The following is a 24,253-nucleotide window of genomic DNA, read 5'->3' as shown; positions in this document are numbered from 1 at the left end:
CTGTGGATGATATCTTCAAAGAGCTTAACTGCCTTCTTTGCAGTAGCCGAGGCGAGCGGTTTATATTCAATCCACTTGGAGAACTTGTCAATGGTGCCATATACGTACTAGAAACCACATGGTGCTGGCTTAAAAGGCCCGATCATGTCCAGTCCCCAGCATGCAAAGGGCTAGAAAGCTAGGATGGTTTGCAGCTCTTCCGCCGACATGTGTATTTGCTTAGCGAAGAATTGGCATCCTTCACAACATCGGACGAGATCTTCTGCATCAGTGATGGCTGTGGGCCAATAAAAACCAGCTCCAAAGGCCTTGCCGACCAATGTTCTCGAGGCCACATGGTTGCCGCAGGAACCAGAGTGAATTTCAAGAGGCAACTTCACTCCCTCCTCTTGGGTGATGCATTTCTGCAGTATCCCTTCCTTGGCAGTTTTCCTCATCAAGCTACCGTCTACCAACACGTAAAGCTTGCTCCGACGAACTAGGCGTTTAGTTTCAGTCTTGTCTGCGGGTACCTCGGCGCTGGTGAGGTACTTGATGAATTGATCCCTCCAATCGGCGATCGGCGAAGGTACCGCAAGTACCAACTGCTCGGTAGGGAGAACTTCTTCAACTTCCTAATCTTCTTTGATGGATGGCACCAGGAGATCTTGAACGAAAACCCCCGGTAGAATCACTGCGCGAGAAGAATTGAGCTTGGATAGTTGGTCGGCGAGTTGATTTTGGTCACGTACCACATGGTGATACTCGATGCCTGTCGACAGAATATGCTCGGCAGTCCACTGAGGGGTATCCCACGATGCTAGCTTTGTCGGTGGGGATGCGCGTAATCAGGAACCAAATGGTGACACAAGGCGCAGAGACAACGATTTAGACAGGTTCGGGCCATCTGATCGACGTAATACCCTACGTCCTATGTCTTTGGTGTATTGTACTGAATACATGATGTCGAGTAGAGGACCCTTGCCTCTCCTTACATACTCTGGAGGGGCAGGGTTATAAGTAAAGTATCCTATTTGGTACTATACAATGTCTTGCGGTGCACATCGAGCAGCGCTGTGCACGCCTTGATCTTGTGGGCCGGGCCACCTCCGATGGTGCGGCCCATGTCTTGGGGGCCATACCCCCATAGTTAGTCCCCGAGCCTGATAGTAGGTGACACAGTCACATGGTGCCAGGGTCATAAAGTAGAAGACCAGCCGAGCAGGCAGCCAGTCCCCGGGCATAGCCTCGAGATGAGAACAAGCATATTCACCACAAGGTGAAGTGTGCCCACTTAGTCCCCGAGCATGCTGGAAGATAAAGAATGAATCTTGTAGCAGGGTCAAAGAAGTTTGAAAGCTTGCCGACATCGTCTAACATGCACGTATCAAGACCCCAGATGTGCTGCCCAAGATCAGCACCCTGATGTGAACAACATGGAGCAGCTTGATAGCACAATAATGAGACGTAGCAAGATCCAAGCAGCAAGGGAGTCCCCGGTGTCGCTGGCGATGATCGAGCATCGAGGGGCGAGGAGTCCCCGGTGTCGCTGGCGATGACCGAGCACCGAGGAGCGAGGAGTCCCCGGCGTCGCTGGCGATGTCCGAGCACCGAGGAGCGAGGAGTCTCTAGTGTCGCTGGCGAAGACCGAGCACCGAGGAGCGAGGAGTCCCCGATATCGCCGGCGATGACTGAGCATTGAGGAGCAAGGAGTCCCCGGCGTCGCTGGCGATGACTGAGCACCGAGGAGTGAGGAGTCCCTGGCGTTGGCGGCGATGACCGAGCACCAAGGAGCAAGGAGTCCCCGGCGTAGGCGGCGATGACCGAGCCCCGAGGAATGAGGAGTCCCCGGCGTCGCTGGCGATGACCGAGCACCGAGGAGCGAGGAGTCCCTAGCGTCGCTGGCGATGTCTGAGCACCGAGGAGCGAGGAGTCCCCGGCATCGCTAGCGATGACCGAGCACCAAGGAGCAAGGAGTTCCTAGCGTCGCTGGCGATGACTGAGCACCGAGGAGCGAGGAGTCCTCGGCGTCACTGGCGATGTCCGAGCACCGAGGAGCGAGGAGTCCTCGACGTCGCTGGTGATGTCCGAGCACCAAGGAGCGAGGAGTCCCCGGCGTCGCTAGCGATGACCGAGCACCGAGGAGCGAGGAGTCCCCGGCATCGCTGGCGGTGTCCGAGTACCGAGGAGCAAGGAGTCCCCGGCATCGCTGGCGATGACCGAGCATCGAGGAGCGAGGAGTCCCCGGCGTCGCCGGCGATGACCGAGCACCGAGGAGCGAGGAGTCCCCGGCGTCGCTGGCGATGACTGAGCACCAAGGAGTGAGGAGTCCCCGGCGTTGGCGGCGATGACCGAGCACCGAGGAGCGAGGAGTCCCCGGTGTAGGCGGCGATGACCGAGCCCCGAGGAGCGAGGAGTCCCCGGCATCGCTGGCGATGACCGAGCACCGAGGAGCGAGGAGTCCCCGGCGTCACTGGCGATGACCGAGCGCCGAGGAGCGAGGAGTCCCTGGCATCGCTGGCGATGACCGAGCACTAAGGAGCAAGGAGTCCCCGGCGTCGCTGGCGATGACCAAGCACCAAGGAGCGAGGAGTCCCCGGCATCGCTGGCGATGTCCGAGCACCGAGGAGCGAGGAGTCCCCGGCGTCGCTGGCGATGTCTGAGCACCGAGGAGCGAGGAGTCCCTGGCGTCGCTAGCGATGACCAAGCACCAAGCACCAAGGAGCGAGGAGTCCTCGGCATCGCTGGCGATGTCCGAGCACCAAGGAGCGAGGAGTCCCCAGTGTCGCTGGCGATGACCGAGCACCGAGGAGCGAGGAGTTCTCGGCGTCGCTGGCGATGACCGAGCGCCGAGGAGCGAGGAGTCCCCAGCATCGCTGGCGATATCTGAGCACCAAGGAGCGAGGAGTCCCTAGCATCGCTGGTGATGTCCGAGCATCGAGGAGCGAGGAGTCCCCGGCGTCACTGGTGATGACCAAGCACCGAGGAGCGAGGAGTCTCCAGCGTCATTGGCGATGATCGAGCACCGAGGAGTCCTCGGCGTAGGCGGCGAGGTCTAAGCACCGACATAGCTGACGACGTCTGTGCGGTGAAGTGTGCCCACTTAGTCCTCGAGCACAAAGAATCCGGGCGCTGAGGAGTAACCGGCGTAGCTGGCGATGAAGCACGAGCGGCGAACAGTCTGGTCAACTGGTCAACGGCGAAGTGAGCATTAAGTAGAAGCGGCTGGTGAACAGTCCGATCAACTGGTCGGCGACGGAGTCCATGAACCGAGCGGTCCGACCAGTTGATCGGTGGGGAAGCCCGAGCACTAGGTGATTCGATCACCTGGACGATGATCCTGCAATACAAACATATAGAACGGGTAGTACATGATGTAAAAATAAATAAACCCTAGAGAAAAATCAGCAATGGTGATGAAACAGCGTATGTAGTTTGGCTATCAGTTGGCATGAAAATATATTTATGTTTAATATAAACCGCCCGAACAGTTAGTGTGTAGCTAAGTCTCTAGCCTTAGCTAGCCCATAGTCATAACGTCGAGCGCGGAGCCCGTGCATGTGTAGGAGGAACAGGCGTGACCAAGGAGCCGCTGCCGACCACCCATAACGCAGAGCACGGAGCCCGTAGCACGTGTAGGGAGGAGCCGGAGACAGGGCCATCTCTGGAGGCACCTGAGCATCAACGCGACTGTTCGGGGGTTCGAAAAATTGTTTGGAGAGCAAACATGGAGAAAACAATTCGGAGAAAAATAATGGCGATATACGGAGATTGGAGAATATTTAGAAAAATATTAAAGCGTGACTTAGCTTTAGACAGAATATCTGGTCGGCAGCGTATAGCGTTATCTGGTTGGCGACGTGGGCAGCTCGCTTGCAACATGGCGGCAACAAGGGATGTCGGTGAGGGCCACTGAGTAATGACGATGAGACAACAGCGAGAGACGTCGGCGAAGGATGTCAGCGAGGGCCGCCAAGCGGTGACGATGAGTCGATGGCGAGAGACGTCGGCGAAGGATGTCGACGAGGGCTATCGGCGAAGGCCACCGAGGGTAGTGGTGGCGAGTCGTCGATGAGGGCAGCGGTGGCGAGTCGTCGACGAGGGCTGACGAGAGCATCGGCGGCGAGTTGTTGGTTCCAAGATTGGATCTGCTGTCGTAGGGGCTGGTGTAGCAGCGATGAATCGTCGTCGTGGACCGGGATGGATCTCCATGAGATTGACGACGAGAATGCGTTGTTGATTTGAGATCCATCTGGCTCGCCATGGATCAAGCGCACACCCCTACCTGGTGCGCCAACTGTCGACAGAATATGCTCGGCAGTCCACCGAGGGGTATCCCACGATGGTAGATTTGTCGGTGGGGATGCACGTAATCAGGAACCAGATGGTGACACAAGGCGTAGAGACAATGATTTAGACAGGTTCGGGTCGTCTGATCGACGTAATACCCTATGTCCTGTGTCTTTGGTGTATTATACTGAATACATGATGTCGAGTAGAGGACCCCTACCTCTCCTTACATACTCTAGAGGGGCAGGGTTACAAGTAAAGTATCCTATTTGGTACTATACAATATCTTGCGGTGCACGTCGAGCAGCGCCGTGCACGCCTTGATCTTATGGGCCGAGCCACCTTCGATGGTGCGGCCCATGTCTTGGGGGCCATACCCCCACAATGCCATAGAATTTTCCTTCAAGCTTCCTGATTTTAGCGCAGTAAGCATCCATCTTCTCGCTAGAACAGGACCAGTCTTTGTTGAGCTGGTTGATAACCAATACGGAGTCCCCATACACCATGAGGCATTTGACACCGAGCGCGACGGCTATACGAAGACCATGGAGACATGCTTCATATTCTGCGGCGTTGCTGGAGGCCGGGAAGTGTATCTGAAGAACATAACGTAGCTTATCCTTGGTCAGTGTAATGAACAGAATGCCCACACCAGCACCATTGATATTAAGGGCGCCATCAAAGTACATTACCTAGTGTTTAGGGCAAGCAGCGGCGATGGGCTCTTGGATCTTGGTCCATTCAGCGACGAAGTCAGTGAGCGCCTGTGACTTAATGGTAGGTCTGCTTCTGAATTCAATAGAATAGGTGCCGAGCTCAATGGCCCATTTAATGATATGGCCATTGGCTTCTTTATTGCGAAGAATGTCCCCCAAGGGGAACTCAGTGACCACGATGATCTTGTAGTATTCGAAGTAATGTTGGAGCTTGCGCGACGTAATAAAAATTGCATATAACAGCTTTTGTACCTGAGGATAACGAGTTTTTGGCTCATTAAGTACTTCACTGATAAAGTAGACCAGACGTTGCACCTTGTAAGCGTGCCCGGCTTCCTCGCGTTCGACGACGATAGCTGTGCTCACGATGTGAGAAGTGCCAGCGATGTATATGAGCAAAGTCTCGTCTGGCCTTGGCGCTGTCATGATTGGCGACTTTGTCAAAAACAACTTGAGCTGCTCGAAAGCTGAGTCTGCCTCCTCTGACTAGGAAAATTGCTCAGAGGCCTTGAGGAGCTTGAAGAAAGGCAACCCTTTTTCGCCGAGGCATGATATGAAGCGGCTTAAAGCAGCCATGCAACCTGTAAGCTTTTGTATATCCTTGACACATGTTGGTTGTTTCATATTGGTGTTGGCAGAGACCTTGTCAGGATTAGACTTGATACCTCGAGCACTGACTATGTAGCCTAGCAGTATACCAGATGGAACTCCAAAGATGCACTTTGAAGGGTTCAGCTTTCATCGGTACTTGTTTAGGTTGGTGAAGGTTTCATCGAGGTTGGCGATAAGGTTATCGGCTATCTTGGTTTTGACGACCACATCATCGATGTAGGCTTCGATGTTGCGGCCGATCTGCTGGTCGAGGCACATCTGAATGGCCCTTTGATAGGTAGCCTCGGCATTCTTGAGTCTGAAGGACATAGTTTTGTAGCAGTATGCACCAAAAGGTGTAATGAACGACGTCTTTATCTGGTCTTCTTCCTTGAGGGAGATCTAATGATAGCTGGAGTAACAGTCAAGGAAAGAGAGTAGTTCGTAGCCGGTGGTAGAGTCTACAACCTCGTCTATCCAAAGCAAGCCGAAGGGGTCTTTAGGGTAGTGTTTATTAAGATCAGTATAATCAACGCACATTCTCCATTCTTTATTCTTTTTTTGAACGAGAATAGGGTTTGCTAACCAATCCGGATGATACAGTTCTTTTATAAACCCGGTAGCTAAGAGCCATTTTATTTCTACCCTAATAGCCTCCTTCTTGTCTGGCACGAATCAGCAGAGTTTCTGCTTGATCGGTTTGGTGGTCGGCGAGACATTCAAGGAGTGCTTGATCTTCTCCCGTGGTACCCCAGCATGTCTACAGGTTTTCAAGCAAACACATTGGTGTTGGCACGTAGGAAGGAGACGAGCGCGCCTTCCTATTTAGAGTCAAGGTGAGCCCCAATCTTCATGGTCTTGAAGGCGTCATCGAGGCTGAGGCCGACCTCCTTGATTTCCTTGAACTTGGCGGAGGCATAGGGAAGCTCTAGCTCTAGAATCTCTATGTCATCGGTGGGTACTGTCTTGGCCTCGGCGACCACGCTAGCCATTTGGATGGAGAGGTCGGTGGCTTCGACGAGAGTGAGACTCTCTGTCTCGTAGCCGTAGGTAACGAAAAGGTTGGCCCACAGAGCTAGGACTCCTGTAGGCGAAGGCATCTTCAACACCAGATACGTGTAGTGTGGTACAGCTATGAATTTGGCCAGAGCTGGCCAGCCAAGTATGGCGTAGTAGGTGGTGTCGAAGTCGGCGACGTAGAAGTTGATATGCTCAACGCGGTAGTTGCTTGCTGTACCAAACTGAACTGGTAGGGTAGTCTCTCCAAGTGGTCTAGATGCCCTTCCAGATACCACACCCTAGAAGGAGGAGTCCGAGGGTGTGAGATATGATATCATGAGGCCCAACTCCCTTAGGGCTCCGACGAAGAGTAGGTTCAAAGCACTGCCACCATCAACAAGGACTTTTCTAAAGAGCACCTTCTGGACGGTTGCATCGAGGACGAGGGGAAACACCATGTATATGGTATGTCTGCCCACTGGTCGGCCCTGCTGAAGGTGATGGGGATCTCGGACCATGGGCGATAGCTGGGGTTGGTGGTAGTTTCTTCTGAAGCGATGGTGAGCACTCGTCGGGCGGCAAGCTTCCATTCCCTTCGACTCTCAGTGGAGGCGAGGCCCCCGAAGATGGTGGCGACCACCTTATTGTGGTCCTAAAAGGCGTTGTTATTGTTCCCAGGCGGTTAGTGACCTCCGGCTCCATCGTTGGCATCGTCATCGAGCCTCTTGTCCTGGAACTCCCTGGCTAGACCAATGCAGTCCTTCATCTTGTGTTTGGCGTTCTTATGAAGAGGGCATGGGCCATCGAGGATCTTTTGGTACTGCTCATCATAGTTACGCTTGGCGCGAGGTTGACTAACAGTGGCGAAGATGTGTTCTGGCCGACAGCGGTGATTTTGGCCAGGCCTGTGTCCTCCTGTTCGATCACGGCCGCTATCGCGATGATAGCTGCGATCATCGGGATGGTGGTCGCTGTGACGTCGGTCATCAGGGCGATCATCGTATCGGTGAGGTGGTCGCTGAGTGCCTACATCTTTGTTGAAGTGCACCATGGCTTCCTCTACATCGGCGTACTAGTTGGCGGTAGTTATCATTTCGCCGATACCGGTCGACGGCTTACGGTTGAATTTGGAGCGAAGCTCGCGATGGTGGAGTCCTCGGATAAAGGCGGTGATGACTTCAGCTTCCGTGATGTTGAGGATAGAGTTCCTCATCTCAGAGAAACGCCGGATGTAGCTGCAGAGGAGCTCAGATGGCTTCTGGTTGATGCGGCTGAGATCATGCTTCATGTCGGGTCGAGTATACGTGGCCATATAGTTGTCGGTGAAGACTTTCTTCAACTCTTCCCATGAGCCGATGGAGTCCGACGCAAGGCTAGTGAACCAGCACATGGTGGGTGGCATGAGCATGACGGGGAGATAATTTGCCATGACGCTGGTGTCTCCTCCCGCGGCATGGACGGCAGTGGTGTAAGCCTACAGCCACTGAGTTGGGTTCATTCTTCCTTCGTAGGGCTCGACCCTAGTGATCTTAAAACCATGGGGCCATTGAAGCATTCGGAGTGCCCTTGTGAAAGCCGGAGGCCCCTTAGGGTTGTCGACACCGTAGTCTGTGGCGTTGTGGTCGGGGATAGGCTCGAGGGCTGAGTCCGGGTTGCTGTACTCCCTTTCGTAATCCTAGCGGCGACGTACTTCATCTTCATGGCGACCAAAGCGACATTGCTCGATACGCCGCCGCGCATCCTGGAGGTTGCTAAGATGTACTCTAGCATCCTGTTCGACCTCCTAGTCATGTTGGTAATGGTGTTCGACGCGATGCCCCCCGGGTCCCCCTTGGAGAGGTAGCGACTGGTCGGCGAAACAGCTTTGACTTGGGCGGCGATTGGACCTCAGCGTAGCTGATCGATGAATCATGTTCGTAGAGCATGAAGGTCTCTAATCCTCGCGGATCTCATTGACCTGACAGTGAGCCGCTTTAAGCATGGCGGCGATCTTGGCGAGCTCGGGCGTTTGAGGGAAATGAGCAAGCTCGTTGGCGGCTACTGCCAAATTGGCGCTTGGAGTCTTGAAGACGTCATGGCCATCGACGTGGAGGAATTCTTCGTCGAGGTCACGGTAGAGCGGGAGCGGTCTTCCCTGAGAGTCAAGACAATTATTCTGAGCAGCCTCGGCCCTCACGATGGCTGCCTCGTTTTCTCACCGCTGCGCGCGGTTGACATTTCGGTTCTCCTGAGCAACGCGCTCCTCCTCGGTTTCGCCGTTCCGAGGAGGGCTGTCAATGCTGACGTTGAAGATCGCACCACCCCGGAAGGGTGGAAGGAGAAATTGATCGGAGAATGTTTCGGCGAGGGTCTCCGTAGAGCCCTAAGACTCGGATCCCAGAGTTTCTTACAGGATGGTCTGGAGGTGCGCCCTAGGGCTCCGGCCTAAGTGTAGCATGTTGACGGTCGGCGGGAGCTGGACAGCAACCTGGTCGGCGAGTTTGCCCCTTAGGGCGTGCTGGTAAGCGGTGGCGGCATTGGAGAATCCGAAGGGTAGGGCCGTAGCCCCTGCAGTTTCCTGAGCACCATCCGATAGATCTGGATCGGAGGGTGGTCGGCGCTGAACCAGAGTGTCCAGTGCCGATTCGGCGACGGAGAGACAATCGGTGAGCTTTAGTCTGACCCGATCGATAGATTCGATTAGATCGTCGTTGTTGATCGGCCTCCTCTGGTAGCAAGGAAGCGGACGACGAGTCGTCGCCGAGGGAGACCTCGGAATAGGCTCCGAGATCGGATTTGCAGTTGCAAGAGTGGTGGTGACCGGCGCAGAACCAATCTGCCCCGGCTCGAGGAGCTCTCCGACTCCGTTAGCGTTGATGACCCAGGAGATGGATCCGAACATGAAGATCTGGCCGGGCTGCGGAAGGGATGAAGAGCCTGCGGAAAAAGCCATCTTGTTCGACAAGGAAACAGCACGCACACCCCTACCTGGCGCGCCAACTGTCGACAGAATATTGTCGGCAGTCCTCCGAGGGGTATCCCACGAAGGTAGATTGATCGGCAGAGGAGTGCGAGATCAAGAACAAGAATGCAACAGAGACACACGAGTTAGACAGGTTCAGGCCGTCAGCATGACGTAATACCCTACTCCTGTGGTCTGTTGGTTTATATTAGCTATCGTATGATATGCCGTGATTTTAGAGGGGGTCCCTGCCCGCCTTATATAGTCCGGGAGGCAGGGTTACAAGTCGGTTAGATCTAAGAGATAACCGAAAAGTAATAACTGATTACAGAAATCTTGGGATCATACATATCCTAACAGAACTCGTAATATCTTCAGGATATCTTTCCAATGTCTTGCGGGAGGCATCGACCAGAGTCGTGCCTCGCAAGGCTTCTTCTTGTGGGCTGGGCCACCCCTAGGGGCGCAGCCCATGTGGTCTGCCGTGGGTATCCGGAGTCGTACACCCCACAATGCCCTTCTAGTAGTTGTCCAGTGGCCGGAACTTATAGGAGGGGTTGGGGGTGCTTCCCCACCACCCTAATCGTTAGATCTGCCCCTGGTCAGTAGTACTGGAGCCTTCCTGATGCGAAACAGATCTCATCCGCATGCTCTTGGTGTTGGTACAATCATTTTAAAGCTTACTTTAGGAAAGACCATGCAACAAGTCATCTCTATCAAAGAGAGTATAGTTAGGGGCTCTCTGTTGTGTATATATGGTTTTCAATTAGTCTTTGAACAAATGTGTTGTCTAAACTTGGGACTGCTATTGGGAAAATGTTATGAATGTGGAGGTTCGCTCCTCTTATCTTTGTTTGATGTGTGTAATAATGCTGTGAACCTTGTTGTTAATTTGGACGAGTCAAATATTTAGCATTCACTATATAGTCATATGAATTTTGGTTGTTTCACGTGGCCAGTAAGTCTGAATTTAATGCCAAAATTTGCTTTGGTCAAAGGTTCTCTAAGTCTGAATTTAATGCCAACATCGCATCACATGAGGACACAAGCATGACAGATTATTTCGACTGGATTTTTTATTAACTTGTTCTCAAACAAGCTTTGTTACGTGTTTTTCGGATTGCCCAGCAAACAAAAGAACTACCAAAATTACCCATACTGCAATGTGTAACAAAATGCTAAAATGCGCATCCCCTAAATATTTGTTGGACTTGGATGCGTCTGAATGGGTATATACGACATACAGAGGTCTTAGAGTAGAGAATTCAGTCCTGTATACTCCTCTTTTTTTTAAAGGAGTATGTGATATATTGAATGCTCTGTTTCTAAGTTTGTTTTTTGAAAAAAAAAATCTGGCTATAGCTAAGGCAGCGGCCGCCAATCCTCCATGTGACTCCATATCCATTCAGCTCGGTGGTACTCGTGTCACAACCGAGACGCGCGCCATCATCACCACAAGCACAAGGTTTCAGACGCCGATCCACGTCTTGGTTTTGCTTCTGACTTCCCAGCTCCTGCCATGGCGGTACCTCACGTCCTGGCCCTGCCCTTCCCTGCCCAGGGCCACGTCATCCCTCTGATGCAGCTCTCCCACCGGCTGGTCGAGAATGGCATCGAGGTCACATTCGTCAACACCGAGGCCAACCACGCGCTCGTACTAGACGCGATGCCGGCTGACGGCAGTGGCCGGTCGCTCGACGTCGATGGCATCCACCTGGTGGCCGTCCCAGACGGGCTGGCCGACGGCGACGACCGCAAGGACCTCGGCAAGCTCGTGGACGGGCTGTCGCGGCACATGCCGGGATACCTGGAGGAGCTTGTGGGTAGGACTGAGGCGTCCGGGGGCAAAAAGATCAGTTGGCTCATCGCCGATGAGGCCATGGGGTGGGCGTTCGAGGTCGCCAAGAAACTCGGCATCAGGGCCGCCGCCTTCTGGCCCGGGTCGGCTGCCTTCCTCGACACAACGTTGAGAATTCCTCAGATGATATAGGACGGCCTCATCGACGAGAAAGGTTTGCAACTGAGATACTACAACCCTCGTAGGAGTAGCTGCTCATTTGTCAGCACTCTGCTAAGTATATATACTTTTACAGATACTTTTGCTGTCATGTGTCATGCGCATCGGTAGAATTGTCAGCGTAGGACGAGTATATTCTCTTTGAGGGCCAATTTTGGCATCATATTTTTAGAACTGTGAATTGCTTTGCCTGATGGCCTGCGTTCTGATTGGTGATTCTCGAACAAGTGCAGGCTGGCCAAAACGGCAGGAGACATTCCAGTTCGCGCCGGGGATGCCACCGCTCCACACGTCGCAGCTACCGTGGGACAACGCCGGCGCGCCGGAAGGCCAACCGGCCATATTCCAGCTCGTCATCCGGAACAACGAGGCCAAAGACCTCGCCGAGGTCATCGTGTGCAACTCGTTCCGCGACGCGGAACCCGGGGCGTTCAGCCCATCGGCCCCCTGCTCGCCGACCGTCAGTTCCAGAGACCGGTGGGGCAGTTCTTGCTGGAGGACACCGGGTGCCTCGAGTGGTTCGACGCGCAGGCCGACCGCTCCGTCGTGTACGTGGCGTTCGGCAGCTTCACCGTGTTCAACCCGCGGCAGTTCGAGGAGCTTGCGCTGGGGCTGGAGCTCGCTGGCCGGCCGTTCTTGTGGGTGGTGCGGCCCGACTTCGCCGCTGGCCTCAGCAAAGCGTGGCTCGACGAGTTCCGGGACCGTGTCGGCGGCAGGGGCATGATCGTGAGCTGGTGCCCCCAGCAGCAGGTACATATGTTCCACGCCATACTTGCAGCGTCGTCCTGCACAGCATATCGTCACCGTGGGGTGCTTCCTTCCACTGGACAGGTGCTGGCTCACCGTGCGGTGGCGTGCTTCGTGTCGCACTGCGGGTGGAACTCGACGCTGGAGGGGATGCGGAACGCGGTGCCGTTCCTGTGCTGGCCCTACTTCACGGACCAGTTCCTGAACGAGAGCTACATCTGCAACGTGTGGAGGACCGGCTTGGCGGTGGCGCCGGGGCCGGACGGCGTCGTGGCCAAGGAGGAGCTGAGCGGCAAACTGGAGCGAGTCCTCGGAGACGACGGGATCAGGGAGAGGGTGAGCGCGCTCAGGGACGCGGCGTGCAGGTCCATCGCCGAGGGTGGGTCGTCGCATGACAACTTCAAGAAGTTCGTGGACCTCCTGAAACTGAAAGAATGACGGTGCTAGCTTTTTTCTCATGGGAAAAAAAGAGAGCAGGTTTGCACCGGCGGAGCTCCATAGAGGCGGCCACACTGGGTTCCTACTCCCCTTTTCCTAGGAAAGACTAATAAAGCTTTATGTATGATAGCAAACATCCTTACGTGTTACAAGTTACAACAACAGGATATATATAATAACGTAAATGCTAAAAACTAAGGGACTTGCTATATATACACCTTTTTTCAGTCGACGTCCACAGCCCTTGGATCTGCATCCAATGGCTCGTCTCTATTGTTTTTCTTCTTCATGCAAGGAAAACGGGTCCGCGAATGAACCCAAAAATCAACCCAGGCAACTACCGGGCCCGCCAAGCCTTAACGGGCACATGATCCGATACCCGCAATGGAGATTTGCAGCTCATTTGGCCCAAAATGAAACAATCGGCCCAATAAACATACATACAAGCATACACTGAATAATCTTGGGCCATACCACAAATCAAAATTAGGACCTGTTTGGCACGGCTCCTCCTGAGGGGCTCCTCCGGAGGAGCCGGAGCCGTTTTGGAGGAGCCACAAATTGTGGCTCCTCCAAAACGGCTCCGGCTCCTCTGTTTTTTACTGAAAAACGGCTCTTCCAAGAAAACGTTTGGCAGGGCTCCTCTGGAGGAGCCGGAGCCGGAGCCGGAGAGGAGCCTTGCCAAACAGGTCCTTAATATAGTGCCATTTCTATTCTACTGCTGCAAAATGCACAACGAATAGAATATTCAAAATTACAAAACAAGAATATGAAAATTGCACTTTCCAAATAGTGCAAATACTATGTGTTGTTACTGCAATTTTACTATATATGTATATAAGTAAAAGTATTGGTATATTTATACAAAATCTAGCTCATAAACGAGGAGTCTGCTGATAGTACAATTAAAGTGTACTATTTTCTATGCAATTATCTACAATTGACTAAAAATTATCACAGGATGCAAATGCATGTTGGGAGGCAAAATCTTTGATATCCTTGAATAAGTCTGTAGCCATACAAGCAGTTAGTAGTCATTAGTCAAAAACATGTACACATGTACTGGTCAATAAATAGAAGCAACAGCTAAAGCCTAGTAAAGATGAAATGAGCATACAAAGAAGCTAAATTTCCAGTTCAGCTCGGCATACTTGACCAATGAACCAATTAAGCAAAGCCATCATTCAATTAATAAGTCAATTTAGATTTTCCTATTCTAGATTCCCACAATGTGTGAACTAGTTTGATAGATCAGATAGCATCACACCAGTTTTGGTAGTACAATTCAGTTCATGTGATGAGTGGCCAAAACGAGCACTTTGGTTAACAAGTAAATAGCACTGATGCCTATAGAGCACTATCAGAACCAACGACATTCTTCTCGCCAAGGCAAAAAAGAATTTAACTGCATGGAACTCAACACAAATAAACCAAGATGCAACCAGATTACCAGAACATGCATGTCAAAGTCAGAGCTCCCCCTGAACTGCAAGTCTGCAACCTGCCCAGTTCAGATTTCAACCCTGGATGTACAAAATTCCATCAGTCCAGCTCCAGCATTATAGGGGCTGTTTGGATGCCGCCCTCGCCTGGACGTGCCTGCTAGACAACTGATCTCAGCCCCAGGCGATCAAAATCGGACGCCTGGGAACGCTGCCTGGCGCTGGAGTTGCCTGGGAGGCAGCATCCAAACAGCCCGTATCTGCATAGGATCATTTTCTTCTCTAACTCCACTAGTCTGAGCTAGTGAGCTAATGCCACTGTGAGGAAGAGTGTGCAACCGGCAGCCCCTGCAGGATCAGATTCCATATAAGACTAAGAATGAACTAGCATCATGCTAATGTGGGATGGTACATGATAGGACTCCTAAATTTCTTGTTTGGTCTGAGGAATTGGATGTGTTGATCCATCACTACTTCTTTCTCATAAGCACTTATAGTATAAACATGAAGGACCGAGTCATCCCACAGAAATTCTCATGATGGATCATTTCATCTAGGCCAACTCCTCAAACCAAACACAACTTTAGAGAATACAGAGTACACAAGAGTTTGTGAGAATGTCAGTAAAAACATTTTTGATATGAATAGTCTAGCAATAAAATGATTACCCCATATTTTTGCATTCTAAGGAGGAGAAGTGTGCTTGAGCCAGTGATGTGAACCCCCACCCACAAAGGTATGTGGAACAAGAGGTTGAAAGCAAAAGCTATTCCAATAACTGAAAAATGGTAACATTTGTAAAAAGCAAACGGTCAAATGAATGTGAAAACCAATTGAGTTCTATATATTGGCAAAAACAATTATTGATTAATTTTCATTCCTTAGTTTTACAGTAATAAACAGTGGACCAAATGAATTGGAAATTAGCAAGAAGAACAAATCAGTCAGTTTAGCTTTGGCATTAAGAATTAGTCTACAACAACACTGAATCCTCTTTTATTGTATCAATATATGTTCATTAATATAATACACGATCAGCCGAAAATCAAACATAGCAGTTTAACAATATTTTTTATGCAAGATTATCAAGAAATGATCTTAACCTTCTGGGATATCTGCAGCAATCACAGCTAACTCTGCTAGCAGCCATAGGTAGATTCTCACCCATGCTGGATATTCCGTCTTGCATAGCTCGGCAAGATGCCGCCCTGAGTCAGTGAACAACCATCAATTCCAATTGACGTGAGAGAGTGTACTCCTAAGCATAATATATACTAGTTCTCTATAAAATACCTGTCACTACTCCAAGATTAGCAGATAGTGACTGAATAATTAACGCGAAGATGGGGCCAATCAAGGTCACCCAGAGGAGCTATAAATGAGCAAATTAAAAAAATGACAAAAAGGAGCAAAGTAGTTAGTTTTGGTTTGCATTATGCAAGAAATGTTGCTTGCAAGGGTGAATATGGCGTGATTTAACAAAGATCTGAAAGTGTACCTCATATCTGTGATCTGCACCAGCTTGCAAATCTGTTCCCACTGTTCAAATTTAACAAGCATCAATACTGTGCGATATAGAGAACAGAGATAGAGGAAGAAATGGTGCACAACGTACAGTTTCCGGGATCAAGGTAGGCCAAACAGACCATAAATCCTAGGCCAACGTGGTACAAGAACCTTTTCCATGTTGTGCCCTGTGTTACACAGCACCATGGAATTAGCAAGTATATTTATCCTCCAGTAATCAAAAGCATGAGGCACACAAAAGGACAAAGGGTAGTACATTTTTTTATCTAACCCATAGGAGAGCTATGTATCATTTCACTAGAAGAACAAAAGAAGAACAGAACACACACAAAAATGAAATGTTTAAGATTATCAACGCCTCTGTTGTCATACGAAGATCATGTAACCAGTGCAGAAAGAATACAAATTGAGATTTTGTTCTTTTTAGTTTTGCAATGCAAGGAAGTCGAGTCGAGTCACACCAAAGAGGTAAGAACTTTGACTGAAACAGAAACAGTGAAACAGGAACAGATATTTGTATAACAAACATGATAAAAAAACATTATGTGGTACTATTCATCTCTCCTTGAAATGCAAGTTACTATACCTGACTAAATTTAGTGAGTTGATCCACGGCGTCATTACCAACCAATGCTTCTCCAACAAATAAAACCAGGTCCGGGCTATCGAGATTGATTAGCTTGGAGAGCACTCTCATGAGTGGCTCATTGTCCTGACAGATTCAATTAGACAAAGACTTCACGTAAACTTCAAAATATAAAGACTATATCCTCCTATATAGAGACAAAAAGAAGTTACCCTCTAGTACAGAGACCAAATCTCAGCATGATGAATAAGAATCCTGAAAGGAGAGCAACACTTCCAAGTTGATCCTGCAGAGCAAGGAATATGGTCTTAAAAAATTACAAAATACAAATATGAAAATTGCAATGTTCGATACTTGCAATTTACATTATTGGTGACTGCAATTTCACAAGCCAAACTGTCAGACAACGAATACAGAGGACTAGCTCTACTAAGGTAATAACATTCAAATACTAAAACTGTGCAAGCTGATTCATCATAATAATAAAATGTCTTGAAAGCTCAATGCAAGGACAAGTTATGGATGAACTTATATTTGTGATGGGAGGAAATATTAAAATCCACCACAATAGCAAAGCCAGCTTCAATAAACAAGTGTATTCAGGTTTTTATTCTTACTGCAAAGATAATCAACATGCTGAAATGCCAGAACGTTGACCCAGAGCTCACTTAGCCAGCTTGGTGGCACATAAATCAGATCCAAATTTTGACAAATCACATAATTTCAACGGATACATGGATGATAGCTTTTGGCAATAATAAAATCACATAATAAAGACACAATTTTTATTCTACGCAAGCACAAGCACAAATACAACATTACAAGAGATAAATTTTTTTCTATGGAAGAACAATTTACAAAAAAATTTCCCATAACCAAGACAAATCACAGATTACAAGAGAAAATAATTTTCTATGGAAGGACAATTTACAAAATCTTTTCTCAATACTAGCACAATCACATATTACAAAAGACAATTATTTTCTATAGAAGGACAATTTACGAAAGTTTTTCCCAAAAGCAGCACAATCACAGATTACAAGAGATAGGAGGCCGGAGAAGTGGGCAGGTTGAAGGATCAGTTGAGAGAATAATTAGACGCTAAGAACAAGAACCAGAAGTAAACATGGTGCGACACTATAAGCCAGAGAAGCGGCTGAAAGGAATGACAAGGTCAAAACAACAACGAAATAATGTAGCAGATTACAAAAATTAACGTAATTATTAACAGGACCATAGGAAGAGATAGTTAACAATCAATGTGACTCAAAATGGCCAAAACAATATTACCTAAAGTCACTGGAATTTGGATACATAACTAGACAGAAAAAAATTCAAATCCACTCAAGATCAGCAAAAGATAAAAAAAAAGCTCCTCAAGAGGAGAGCCTTTAATAACCCGGATAAGACACATGACTAAAAAGCCATAAATAGGTGCTTTTTTTTCTAATGCAGCACAAGTAAGTGTAGTTGTCGATCTAGCGATGCTCAGGACTAAGAAACCATATTGTCACATGCCATCTAGCGATGCTCGAAAAAGAAAGTATATAATACTACGACTACAAAATACTGATACCTGTTTAGAAAAGAACAAGTGAAGCTCTGCATTCAGTTTAAAAAAGAACAGAGAGCCGGTCGGGTCTACAACAAATGGATGCAAACGGTCACAGCATCTAACCCAACTGCCATTCTTGTACGTATTCATTTTGGAGCAAAGATGATGAGTGAGTGCTTTGCTGTTTTGCATTGGAAACAAATTCAGAATGTACAGAGTACATTTAAAGATGAAGGTTTATTAATTTGGTGAATTTGGGTTGAGCTGTACAATGTAGGATATTGTGTTTCAGAAAGAATGCATACATAGGTTATAGAACCGGATAGAAGTTCAGTATGATAGTGTAAACAAAGAGCATCGGGTACTTAGGTTCTTATTGACGCTAAACTGTCCTTATGAGGTCCATCTCGTGTTTCTTGTGAAATTCTATGTTCTATTACAAAGTGGGTGCGTGCTATTTTCCAAAAATTTCTAATCAAAATATCCAGCACAAAATAATGAATATGGGATATTCAGTTTAGTGTCCATGAATTTTGACATGACTAGAAAAAATTGAAAACTCTAGCAGGCATATAGATCTAATATATAACCCTGTCCTTAAAACTGACAGATAAGTGAAGGTTCCAAAAATACCCAAAATGCATAAATTAAAAACTTATTAATGATAGCCACAAGCAACGTTTGTTAGAAAATAACACAACTGACTCAACCCGACTGAAATGCATGGAAACACATGCAAACTAACAAGGACAGGGGAAATTCTAATTGAAGCTTCCAAGGCCATGACATGAAAGCCATATCCTGAATTCTCACAGGAAATAGTAATTTTAAGAACGGTGGAGGATCACAAATCCATGACAATTCACCCATGAGAACCATATCCACAATCACATTGTGTTAAAAAAGCAGATTAACACCAAGAAGTGCCAACTTCCCATAGAACTAATTATAGGCCTATTCCTATTTATAGGGAAAACTGCACATGCTAGAGCAGCATGTGAACAACCATTCAACTGCATTAGGTAATTCAAACCAAATGGAAAGAGAGAAATGAACTACAAGATCCTTCCCTCCGTCCTCCCTACCTGTCTGCTTGCTTTGCTTCCCCTAGGCTGCAAAATCCCCAAGCATCTCAGCATCCCCATATCAGCGGCAGCAGACTCGTCAACACTACCCAAACACAGCCCACCAGACTGAACAGAAGCACATCGGCAGTTCGTATAATTCTCCACTCACCATTTCGCCATTCCGACGAATCCCCCACCACAAAAGGCGAATCCCCCACCACAAAAGGCGAATCCCCCACCACAAAAGGCAAATCCCCCATGCAACCTAGAGAGACAACACCGGATCTACTAAACTAAGCCATGCAATCCCAGATACCATGGCCCCAAAGTTTCACTGAGCTAAGCCAACTCCATCCTCCATGGAATCGAACCACAGATACATCCGGTCATCCAGACACCATGAAATCCAATCGACCAACTATAGAACCAGATCCAGTAGAAACACCTGAGATAAATCCAAAACAAGATAGGGATTCGCGAGTCAGGGTACCTGACGACCTCTACCAATGGCGGCCGTGACTGAGCCTCCAAAATCAGCGAGGAGAGGCTTCGGCGCGCCTAAACGGAGAGGAGCACGGATATGGATAGAGGAATCGCCCCCTCCGCCGCAAAGAGCTCCACCAAAAACACCGAGTCCCTTCCTGTTTGTGTACGGTGTCCTATGACTCCTGTCTGGGCGGTGGGCGATAGTGGGTGTGTTCTCCAATCCTGAACCCGATAATGAGGACGGACCCGACAAGGCGAAAACAGCCACAGCTGGACCCGATACGAAGGACCACACGTCGACTGAAGGATGAGCCTGATTTCAGTCGATAGATGGATAGGAAAAGTGAAAAACTAAACGTGCATCATTTGTGGCTTCCGCCTGCACACCTCGCCCACACGGCACACACCCCACCCACCCGCCCACCTTTCCCTCCCTCCCTCCCTCCCTCTTCGGCGACAACCTCACCGGCGAGCACCTCCTGCGCCCGCGCCCACCGCCTCCCTGCGCACGGCCATGGAGGATCCTGACGACGGATCTACACCAGGTAGGCCTCCTCCTCCTCCTCTCTCTCTCTCTCTCTCTCTCTCTCTCTCCTCCTCCTCAGATCTGCTTTTCTAGGGTTCCGGCGAGCTCTTCCCTTATCTTCCCCAACTCTGGCAGGTATAGAAGGGGCCGTCCTGGGGGAGGAAGGTCGGCCAGGCGGATGAGGGATGGCTCGCGGGCGGTTTAGGGGAGTGGGTGGCGGCGGCGGTAGGCGAGGGGAGAGGGAAAGAAGGTGGCGCCGTGGGTGAGCTAGGGTTTTGCCCGAACCCTATCTCACCGCGGCAGGGCAGTGGCAGTGGCGGCGGCGAGGCGAGGGCGAGGGCGAGGGCGCCAGAGTCGAGGAAGAAGAGTTGTTGTGTGTGTGTGTGTGTTTTGTCACTAAAAACTATTGTGCGAGGGGTGTTTTGATGATCTTGATGATTGTGGTCCCACCGAGCGTACTAGAAAATGTGTCGACGCGAAAATTTGATCACCGCGCAGGACACACAACCAGCCTGGGAGCTCTGCTTTGCGCACCAAACTTCCAAATCCTGCACGCGCACTGCTCTAGCAGCGCCCATATAATAATTTATTTATTGTATCATGTTTATGCCAATAATAATAAGCTACTTTCTCCGTTCTAAATTATAAGTAGTTCTTGTTTTTTTTAAGTATATAGTTTTTGCTACGTATCTATATATACATTATGTCCTAATATACACTAAAAGGCATGCATCTACTTGAAAAAAGGGAGAGTACTTTCACCATTTCTTAGCAGGTTGAATTGACTTTTAGGCATACGTGGTCGGAAAAAAAAATTAATGGATACTCTCTTCATTCTAAGGCTGTCTCAAACAGGAGACCCACTGCGGAACCAAAATTCCAAAATAGGTCTTCAACACAATACCTATAGCCTCAAACAGGGTACCTATATGGAAGACTAATTTTTGGTGCCAGGAGAGGCATAATCCAAATCTGAATATCCTCGCTCCTGGAGACCCATTTGCAGAAAATGTTGTCTTTTGAGTCTTGTTGTTGGAGAAGATAAAAAATATGTATTGAACTCTTTGCCTATAGCGCTACCCAAAGAACGAATGAGTCTTGTATTTTGGGTCAGCGATTGTTGTAGACAGTCTAAGTTATAAGAAATTTTGGTTTTTGTAGATATACAGTATTTTTGCACTTAAATACATTATATAGCAAAAGCAATATATCATGAAAAGTAAAATATTTTATAATTTGAAATTGAGAGAGTGGTAGTGAGACGTGTGTCCATGCATAACATATGAGTTTTTTTTTTCGAACTACTCATTTTACGTTTTTATAATACTCTCATGCAATAGATGGATAATTGCCGCTTACCTACCGATTTTTCTTTCGCTTTCGGTGGGATAATTGCCCCTTTCATCTGAATTATAAAGTAGGCCGCTTGTGTCAGGATCAGTTAAATAAAGTTTTGTTTTTTTAATGTTGTCCTTTTCCATGTTTTTTTTTGGACAACAACGTCCTTTTCCATGTTATTCAGCGTATGTCATATAGCAAGATCTTCGTGTCTCCGTTTTCTTGCTTTATTTGTCCAATGAGCCGACGAAGTGCATAGAGCTATTTTTGTGAAAATCGATGATGTACGACCTTTTGTTTCTTTGCGCAACTTGAACGAGTATCACGCGCGCAGGCAGAGCTCTCTGCCACCATGCGACATCTTGGTTCCGTTCCAAGATCAAAGCTCCCCTCCCCACCTTTTCGCATGGTCATGGCGGCACCACGCGTCCTAGTCCTGCCTTACCCCGCGCAGGGCCATGTCATCCCTATGATGGAGCTCTCCCACTGCCTCGTCGAGCACGGCGTCAAGGTCACCTTCGTGAACACCGAGCTAAACCAGTCTCATTCTCGGTGCCTTGGCGACCGGGGACAGCGAACTCGGCGGGGTCGACTTGGTGTCCATACCGGACGGCCTGGGCTGCGTTGAAGACCGGAAGGATCTCGCCCGTCTCACCGACTCGTTCTCGAAGGTCATGCCCGGCGAGCTGGAGAAGCTTATTGCCAGCATCAATGCCGCCGATGAGCGGCTAGAGCGCGAGAAGGTCAGCTGGTTGATCGCCGACGTGAACATGGCGTGGGCCTTCCCCGTGGCGAAGAAGCACGGCCTCCGGACCGCCGGGTTCTGCCCGTCGTCGGCGGCGATGTTCGCGACGAGAATCAAAATTCCTGAGATGATACGCGACGGCGTTCTCGACGAGAGAGGCTGGCCCAAGCGGCGCGGCACGTTTCCGGCTGGCTCCGGCGATGCCGGCCATCGACACGTCGGAGTTCTCGTGGAACCGCGCCGGCGACGCTAAGGGCCAGCCAATCATCTTCCAGCTGATCCACCGGAACAACGCGGCCACGCACCTCGCCGAGACCATCGTCTGCAACTCCGTCCAGGGAGCTCGAGCCCGGGGCCTTGGCGCTGTTCCCCGGCGTCCTCCCTGTGGGCCCGCTCTACGGTCCTCCTCCGACAAGCCGGCCGGAAGCTTCTGGGCCGAGGACGCCTCCTGCGCCGCGTGGCTGGACGCGCAGCCGGCCAGCTCCGTCGTGTACGTCGCGTTCGGCAGCCTCGCCGCCTACGACGCCGCGCAGCTAGTCGAGCTCGCCGAGGGGCTGCTGCTGACCTCCCGGTCGTTCCTGTGGGTGGTCAGGCCAGGGTCGTCGGAGGACCAGCTCCTTGAGCAGCTCCGCCGCCGCGCCGCGCCGCGCGGGCGCGTGGTGAGCTGGTGCCTGCAGCAGAGCGTGCTGGCGCACCCCGCGGTCGCCTGCTTCCTCACGCACTGCGGCTGGAACTCGACGATGGAGGCGGTGCGGAGCGGCGTGCCGCTCCTGTGCTGGCCCTACTTCACCGACCAGTTCCTGAACCAGAGCTACATCTGCGACGTGTGGGGGACGGGGCTGAAGGTGCCATTGCCGGCGACACACGGAACGGGGCTCGTGGGGAGAGAAGTTGTTCGGGACAAGATCGAGGAGCTGCTCGGCGACAATGAGACGAAGGTGAGGGCGCTGGCGCTGCGGGATCTCGCCCGCCGGGCAGTCGGCGATGGCGGGTCGTCACGCGAGAATCTCAGGCGGTTCTTGGATCTTGTGCGAGGAGTGGAGAGCTAAAGCTGAAATTTTGGGGCGAGTGTTGGTGTTCACGAATCGCGACGTTGCAGGACGCAGTACTGTAGGAGAATGAAACACCATAAAAGTCTGTAACGTGAAAATTCTCTGCTTCGAAGTTCTGAAAAATCTGTACAATCATATTTTGATTAAAATTGTAAGCATCTTCTCAACTGAATGGCAGTTAAGATCTTTGAGCCTAGCGGCTGAGGAAGAAAATTTGCAGCAGGATTGCGACACCACAGGGCCTCGTGGTCGGTCGCTGGTAGCTCGAAGCTCGCCGGACGGACGACGCCCTTGCCCGCGCAAGGACGCCCGTCTGCGGGTCGCTGGCCCTTTGTGTGGCACGAACGGTGGACTACAACCACCGGAACCGGGCTCTAAAGCAACGGCTTTATAACCTATACAAATTCTAAAACTCTAGCACCGTGACATCTAAATTCTAGACCTCTAGCACTTGTGTTCATCGATTACCAAAATCCTAAATCACCAAATTGAGTCTTAGATGCCTTCATTTGGGCATTGAATCTTTGGTTTAATCTTGTTAGACCATCACAAAAATGAAACGATGAGTTCTCTTTTTTCAATCAATGTGGTAATTTTTAGGCCCTCTCAGCCAACTCCTTTTAACATTGTTGTAATAATATAATAGGATATCGTTTGGCACGGCTCTAACTTTTTGCTACATTGCATTGAGGAGCTGGTGAAGGCACTTTACAGCCCTCGAACCACCATCATTGTTGGGCTGGCCTCTAGAGCCATTGTGCATTGGTTCCCTAGCCCAATAAACATGTGAGGAGCGAGTACGCCGCTCCGCCCATAGCCCGCCCACCCACCTAAACCTCTCATCTGTTCGCCATCCCCTAACCTCTCGTCGGATAATGATATAGATCCCACCAATCGTCTCTCGACACCTGGCCGCACGCACGCAACCCAAGTGAGTTGGAGCATGCATCGAATTAGGATTTTGTCCATAGCCCGCCCGCCCACCTCAAACCTCTCATCTTGTTAGCCATTTCCTAACCTCTCGTCAAATTCCACCAATCGTCTCTCAGACACCTGCTCACACGCAACTCAAGTGAGCTAGAGCAAGGGTGTCGAATTATGATTGTGTGGACCATATGCGTCGAGCAACACCTATGAAAATCAAGTCCATTCCACAAAACAATTATATATGTGTGAGCTCGTGAAGAAAAAAAAGCTAAGCACATCATATA

At 49.9% G+C, this 24,253-nt stretch overlaps 1 protein-coding gene and 2 pseudogenes across 1 annotated transcript; 2 read left to right on the top strand and 1 right to left on the bottom strand.

The window, feature by feature from the left end:
• Positions 1 to 11,035: 11,035 nt before the first annotated feature.
• LOC136537983 (UDP-glycosyltransferase 83A1-like) lies at positions 11,036 to 12,790 on the top strand (annotated as a pseudogene).
• A 1,608-nt stretch (positions 12,791 to 14,398) lies between these two features.
• Positions 14,399 to 19,075, bottom strand: LOC136536114 (metal transporter Nramp1-like). Its single transcript, XM_066528514.1, has 9 exons — positions 19,065 to 19,075; positions 18,914 to 18,998; positions 16,274 to 16,399; positions 15,776 to 15,854; positions 15,659 to 15,699; positions 15,454 to 15,532; positions 15,264 to 15,368; positions 14,829 to 14,938; positions 14,399 to 14,508 (listed from the first exon to the last, which is right to left on the bottom strand). Exons 1-9 carry the CDS (start codon positions 19,073 to 19,075, stop codon positions 14,470 to 14,472), a joined length of 675 nt encoding a protein of 224 aa, XP_066384611.1. The 3' UTR covers positions 14,399 to 14,469.
• Positions 19,076 to 21,657: 2,582 nt separating this feature from the next.
• Positions 21,658 to 23,039, top strand: LOC136517535 (UDP-glycosyltransferase 83A1-like; annotated as a pseudogene).
• The last annotated feature ends 1,214 nt before the right edge of the window (positions 23,040 to 24,253 follow it).

Source organism: Miscanthus floridulus, chromosome 2, assembly GCF_019320115.1.
Source record: "Miscanthus floridulus cultivar M001 chromosome 2, ASM1932011v1, whole genome shotgun sequence".
In the NCBI taxonomy this organism is placed as follows: domain Eukaryota; kingdom Viridiplantae; phylum Streptophyta; class Magnoliopsida; order Poales; family Poaceae; genus Miscanthus; species Miscanthus floridulus.
The sequence above is the reverse complement of the archived record's forward strand: the minus strand, read 5'-3'. Positions and strand labels throughout refer to the sequence as shown.